Consider the following 7,343-nt stretch of genomic DNA (forward strand, 5'->3'; position numbering starts at 1 on the left):
GAAAGCTGCTACAGATGCACGACTGCAGTACTTTGGAAAAATATAATCTTGATTGAACGCTGAACAGTGTTATTTAATTATAATCCAGGTAATTAAATTAATTAAACCAAGGGAATCACCTCCCAGTCAGTCAGCTCCCACCAGGGAAATCGCTTCCCTGCCAAGCAGATGTAACCAACACAAGCTGCTACATCACTCTAGGGCCCCACTGAGTCTTCCCAAGGGGTCTCCAAAGGCTTCCCTGTTGACTTCTGGGAACCTGGAAACACTCACATGGAAACCAGTGCCCCTAATGTGCCCCAGAGGTTTCTCAGGGCCCTGCAATTAGCTCTATAGACATCCAGACATGCCCCAGAGCAAGTATGTGTGCTGTAGGGAGCCCAAGAGACATTCCAGAGTATGCTAGTACTCCTCAGTGCGCTCAAGGGTTCTTCACCTGTCTCTAAATATGCCATACTTGACTTTGTTTTCTCTTCTGGAGCTTAGTTCTCAGCTTTGCTTTCTCATGCCATTTATCATTCAGTTTAGAGATTATTTTAACTAAAATATTTTAATCCACCATATTTTCTGAAAACTAAGAATTGATCCCGCTCAAGGAAACAGAAGAGAAAAACATTACCCACAGGCTGCAGATATTTACCTCGACTTCTCTACATGCCATCCCCAGTGTGCTTTTCAACTCACCTTGCACAGTGACCCTGGCTTTTGTTTCAGAGTCCTCTGTCTCACAGGTGTACTCCGCGCTGTCCTTGGTGGTAGAGTCATGGATGATCAGAATGGCCCCAGTTCCCTCCTGCTGCAAGTCGTACTTCTGGCTTTTTCTGATTGCTTTGCCATCCTTGTACCACCTGATGTTCACATCTGGTTTCGACAGCTCACGGCTCAGGCTGATGTCCTGCCCTGCTGCTGCTGTCTTATCCTCCAGCTGTTTTGTTACCTCAGTAGGTTTTTCTGAAAGAAAACATGCTTTTGAGTAACATACACTTAGGGTAGGATGCCTCTCTCAAAATACACGCATCTACATGCTGGAGATAAGTTAGAGAGGCACTTGCAACAGAGGCCATCCTACAGCCAGCAGTAATCTGTAAAGTAAAGACAATAGAATTCCAGGCACCATTAATTCTCTCTTAAATCTACCCCATTGAGGATGATGAACCATGTCTGAAAACTGCCTCTTCCTTCTCTCCACTGATCACACTGGGAGCCTCAGATGATGCTCTCAGATGCACATGTTCTAGATAGGAATTTGTTGTACAGCTAGATGATGTGAAGGCCATCCCTTCAGCTTATACTTAGAGGATATTGCTCCCACAGTTCCCTCAACAGATCATTCCTGATTTACTGTTAATGGAACAAGCTGTAGTGAGATGCCCATTTCCAACACTACCCCAGCGCTTTGGGTAGTTCTCACATTTGTGTCAAATGGTTCCTCCTTTTACTTATTTTTAAGAGAAATTCTCAGTGCTTCAAGGTTCAAGTAGAAGGTTGCTATTCACTTTAACCATATTATGAGTTAGCTCTCATGACAATCTTATCAGAAGACAGTTGAAGGAATCAGACCCCAGAATCTCTCCCATCTCATTACCTTTCACAGACAGAGAGGCTTTGGAGGTTAGACCACGGGCAATAAAAACGACTTCCACAGAGTCAGTAGGAGTCACACTTTTGATAAGGAGAGTCTCTTACCAACCCACGTTAGAAGCTTTAAATCGCCCACAACTTTCCACTCTGCTTCCATTCAGTGTCCACTTGAACTCATCAATGCTTTCATGGGACAGAATGCATTCAAAAGTGCCATCTTCTACCTCCTGGATTTCATTGTTTTTCAGCCGTTTGCTAATGCCAATATTCAGCTCTGGAAGATAAGAGATAGGTTAGTATGAGGTTTAGATGGAGAAAAGGCATTCGTGACCAATGTGAGTAGCAGTACTGGTGTTTGAACTCAGGATTTGCAGATCATGGCTGCGTTCCTCACTGATGTATTCTCTAAGACATTCTCCTCTCAGAATTACCAGAAAGCTATAAAAAAAAAAGAGACGTGAATCTCTTGGCTTTGCTCTGGAAGAACTACAAGGAGAGCAGCTCAGTCCATGGAGCACAATGAAGATTCAATGAGCTACAGAGGGAAAAACCTAACAGAGAGGACAACTCTAGGATGCTGTGTGAGAAAAAGGGTTTTGCCTACGACAAGACATTAAATGTTTCTATTAGCTAATTTGTTACCATCCTACCCCTACTGGTGTTCAAACCATTTCTCCATTTTAGGGATGTTTAGAAAGGAAACATTTCCAGGACATTCTTGACGTGTTTTGTGATTTTCATGGCAAAAGGAGATACATTTACTTCAAAAGCAATGGGAATTTTCCAGACATCACTGCGCTAAATTGCAGAAATACAGTTCTATTGTAGAAACTATTAAGGCTCGTGGGGGAATAGGTGTAAGACATAGTGACCACACTGAATGTGCTTTTAGCACTCCTTCACTTTCCACAGTACTTACCCTGAACGCCGACATTTGACTTGGCAACATCAGTGCCAATATCACAGGTATATAAACCTGCATCTGGCTTCTCGAGGTCATGGAGAAGGAGACATAGGGTCTTCCCAGACTGTAGCAGCTCAAACTTGTTGCCAGAAGTGAGCACATCACCGTCCTTTTTCCACACTGGTTTGACCTTCTCTTTAGAGACTTCGCATTCCAATTTAATCACACCCCACTCCTCAACAAAAGCATCATTCAAACACTTCATGAAGACAGCAGGCTTCTCTGCAATTAAACAGGCAAAACAGAACAACGTGATACAGAAGTTGAGACATTTCCAGTTGTGTTCAGATTTTTAAAGAGGTATCAATAAATCTTTACCATTACTGACGACACCAATATAGAACCTAAAGTGGTTTCATGTCTGTTGACTGAATACACTTTAAGGAATTCTGAACTAATCAGTAGGAGAATACAGGGAACAGGAGGGACAGCCTGCATTGCTGTGGGTGGGACTGATATCATATGAAAAAATTGGGATGTAGCTCTTCTAAAGCTGGAGAGCTGGCATTGCCCTCACGTGGAGCAGAGCTCATACAGCAGGCCACAGTATTAAGAGGATAAGCTGCTGAACACTTTTGATTTTCCTCTTTATTGACTCCTTTTATCTATCTTCTATTTCACACATCAGAGGTTTACACTGGGGAAAAAAGATCCACCAAATGCAAAAGAAAGGAGAAAGAGGAAATCCTTCAAACACTGAGCGCGTAGAGTAAAAGAGCTTAATTACTGGGGAGAGCAGATTAGAATCACAGTATCCTTAGAATTGGAAGAGACCCTTAAAGGCCATCTAGCCCAGCTCCCCTGCAATAAACACGGACATTCACAGCTAGATCGGGTTGCTCACAGCCTGGTCATTAGTCATTCCAGAGGCAAAACACACACTGAATGATCTCTCCCTGCAGTCATAAATCCTTGGGACAACAGCATTGACACTGCATGGCACTGAAGCAGTAAAAAAATTTGCTCCTGTAACTCTCCTTGTGTTAAGTAAAATGATGATAAAAAGCAATGGAATGCTTTGGCAGGACACCAAAACCATCCTCTTTCGTTGATATCTGCTGCAATGGAACCTTCCACTGGAAGAAAGCCCCTGATGACTTGTCACCCAGAGAGGTGAGTTTTAGAAGCAGGATTGCTGCACAATAGAATGAACTGGAGCTCCTTAGCATCTCTTACATCCAGGAGGGCTGTGATCAGACCCACCTCTCACCTTCAGGCGCGCGCTTTCTGACACCTTGTCTGACTTCACTGTCACTGGGCCAGCATCCTCAGGCTTAACCTGCTTCACTGTCAGTGTGCAGCAGTTGCCAACGTTCTTGATGTCATTGTAATTGTTGGTGTAAAGGAGGTTGCCATTCAGAAACCATTCCACATCCTCATCATCATGGGACAGCTCGCAGGAGAAGACAGCAGAGCTCTCTTCTTCAATTTCCACATCCTGCAGGTGCTTCCTTACTTCTACATCGTGGGCTGTAGGGAAACAAGGTGAACTGTTACCACTGTTACTATAAAGCATACTGGGATGTGGTAGAATGGCTGGACTAGATAATCTTTGTGTAATCTTCTCAGTGAAGTTTATACATTTGCAAAGTTAGCAGGAGAGAACGGCAGAAATCAACCTCAAGAAGAGAAATCTGAGGTGAAATAGGACATGGAAGAGGCCACCCTCCCTGCTCATACCTTCAGCTGTCAGCGTGGCCTCAGTCTCTGCAATTCCCGCCTTGCACTTGTACACACCAGTATCATTGGGCTTCAGCTTCAGAATCTGGAGCTCTGCTGAATGCTTATCCCTCTTGATCTTGTACTTCTCGGAGGGCTCGATGGGTGTGTGGCCCTAAAAACCATTTCACAACCTTTGGAGAAGGCCTGAAGTCACAGGACAGGATGACAGAATGATGTTCCAAAGCTGTCTTGTCCTCCAACTTCCTGGTGATTTGTATATGGTAATCTGAAAAGCAGGGGTGGAAGAGAAGAAAGGATGAGGACAATTGGAAGAAGAGGGAAGTCTCTTGCAACTATTCCATTCCAATTAATTTCATGTTCACAATGGTTCTTTGAACAACTCTGAAGATAAAACAAATGATTGTCTATAGGGAAGGCCATTGATTATATTTTTATAAAGTAATACTGTATAGTATCTACCAAATGCAAGCTCCAGCTCTTGCTCTGTGCTTATTAAATTGCTCCCAGTTGAGGCTTTTATTCAAATAAGAGTGAGTTGAAAATATAATAATTACTTTAGGATGTGAATGGAGACTCTTACGCTGGGGACAACAGGAGATAAAAAGCCTGCAAATTTCTTTCAGATAAAATCAATGACAAACTGCATCAAATTTAGGTGCTACCAAACTTAAACTTGTCTACTTCAGAAATACAATTAATTTCACCTGATTTGACTTCTTTGGTATAGCCAAGGACAAAACCTCAGCTCTGTAGATCTGAATAGTAAGCACATCACAACTATTCATACAGATCTTTTACTAAGACGCAGCGGTCTCATTTAGTGTCCAATGACTTTGAACTGGAAATGGAGCAGAACCTCCAGACACACACACAATATTTCAAAGACCCCAGTGAAGGAAGACTGGACATTAATTAATTCTTCATCTTCATGATGTAAACCAAGCCAGGATATGTTACCTCTAACAAGCAGATTGGCTGTGGATTTGGATCTGCCAATTGAGAACTGAATGGTGCCTGTCATATCAGTGGTGGTTTTCAGTATGGTCAGCTGGTGGATGGTGCCTTCTTGCTGCATAATCAAGTTTCCGCCAGCCTGTAAGACTTCCCACTTAGATACCACCTGCGAGGTTTCACAGAAGGAATGGATACCTCGCATTCAAATTTGGCTTCTTCAGGCTCAGTCACATCCTCATCACACAGCTCCTTTACTAGATTAATGGATTGCTCTTTAAGAAAGATGGAACAAGAGAAAGCAGAGATTTAGAAGGAATGTAAAAAACCCTTACATTATCACCCTACTTACTCATGTCAGCATTACTGCACATGAACACTACACCTATCAGCTCAAAATGCCTTAAAACATCATTAAAAAATAATAGAAAGAAAGGAATGTTGTTAAGAAGTCAGACAATAAGACTGACAACCTGAAGAGAGCTCAGATCTTTTGATTCTTACTCCAACATCCAAATCAAACTATGACCTTCCCATCCCGATATCAAACTCCTCGCATTACAAAATGGAAAAGAGGTTCAATGAAACACGGACATTGATAATTACTTTGGTTAAATACAGCAACTTAGCTCTGAACAACAAGTTTTCTCCTAGTAAAGGTCTCTGTAGCTCAAACGTAATGACTCTACTTAAGAGAAATTCATTTTCCAGAATGTTTTTGCCCTTATAATTGTAACAGTGGCAAAGCTGGGGACTGAACTCTTGAGTAGTGTGCTAACTCAAATGTCTCCCTTTTCTTTATCGCACTTAACATCATATATATATCCTAACATTGTATATATTAAAAAAAGAACCCTGTGCTCTTTTCAAACAGACAGAAAAAATGAAGAAAAAGTCAAGCTATGTTTTTTATCCCTCAACGTTCAAACACAAATCTCAAGTCTAGAGGTAGAAAATCAACCTCCTAAGAAAATAATCTGTTTTACTTAGCAAAAGTAAATCCCAAAAGACAAGCTGGATACTTTGTGGGCAGAAAGGTAGGTAGGTAGGAGTTTTTATTTCTGTGAAAGGTCCTGGTGGTGTTTAACTTCTTAGACATTAAAGCAAAGGATGTTAGCTGGTTTATAATATAAGATAATTTAAGCAAAATCGTCATCAGAAGCATAATTACCTTTAACTGTAAGATGGGCACGAGATTCTGCCTTTTCTGATACAGATTTGATTTCTGCTGCATCCTTGACTTGGACACGTGTGTAAGTCAGAGAGCAGGTCTTTCCTGAAGCAGAGAACCACAGAGTCACTAAGGCTGGAAAAGACCACTAAGCTCATCTAGTCCAACCGCCAACTCATCCCTACCAAACTGTGCTCTTGAGAGCAACCCCACAACTACACTTGGCTTCCTTGAGCAAAGAGCTCTGAGGCACATGGCCAGGCTGAGCATCATCCATCTGGTTTCACAGCATCACTGCCTCTTCTCTCATGTCAATGAAACCACCCATTCCACCCCAACCACATCCCACCAAAGCTGCTTAGTGCTCCCAAAGCGAATGCTCACCAGTTGATTCCAACTTGAAGGTCATCTTCTGGCCAGCAGCCTCGCAGATGTATTCTCCAGCATCTTTCTTCTCCAGCTGCTCCACAACCAGATGCCGTGTTTTGCCCACAGATTCCATTCTGAACTTTCTGGAGGAGGCAAGCAGTCTTCCATCCTTGTACCATTTTACTTCGCTTGGATCCTGTGCTACTTCACAGCTGAGGGAGGCACTTGCTGCCAGGGCAGCACTCACGTCTTTCTGCACCTTCTCCTGGTTTATAAACACAGGTTTTGGCTCTGAGGGAAGAAAAGAAAAAGTATTGACTGAGGGACTGAAATGAGACCATCTTGCAGGTTTGTATGTACAGGTTGGAACAGGTTTAGGTTACCACTTGTGCCCAAACTAATAGCCTTCACTAGAGAATATCAGCTCTTCTGTTGAAACTAAGTGTCAAATCTAGGCAAGAAAGAACCCAGGAACTGAAGGAACCAAGAGGGTCCTTGAACACCAGTCCCATGGTTGCAAGTCACTATGCAAACATATTGAACCCAAAAGAACATCTGTCCTGCAGGCAACCAAAACCTGAGTTCCTTTTACTTAAGACCCACTGTGAAACATCAAAACACATA

At 42.5% G+C, this 7,343-nt stretch overlaps 1 protein-coding gene across 1 annotated transcript; it reads right to left on the reverse strand.

Annotated features, from left to right (window-relative positions):
• Window positions 1-5,048: 5,048 nt before the first annotated feature.
• Window positions 5,049-7,037, reverse strand: LOC146755144 (myosin-binding protein C, fast-type-like). The gene is made up of 3 exons (XM_085526449.1): window positions 6,735-7,037; window positions 6,351-6,455; window positions 5,049-5,454 (listed from the first exon to the last, which is right to left on the reverse strand). Exons 1-3 carry the CDS (start codon window positions 6,850-6,852, stop codon window positions 5,306-5,308), a joined length of 372 nt encoding a protein of 123 aa, XP_085382575.1. The 5' UTR covers window positions 6,853-7,037; the 3' UTR covers window positions 5,049-5,305.
• Between the last annotated feature and the right edge of the window lie 306 nt (window positions 7,038-7,343).

Source organism: Coturnix japonica, chromosome 36 (genome assembly GCF_054131305.1).
Source record: "Coturnix japonica strain WE chromosome 36, WE-NBRP24, whole genome shotgun sequence".
Classification (NCBI taxonomy): Eukaryota; Metazoa; Chordata; class Aves; order Galliformes; family Phasianidae; genus Coturnix; species Coturnix japonica.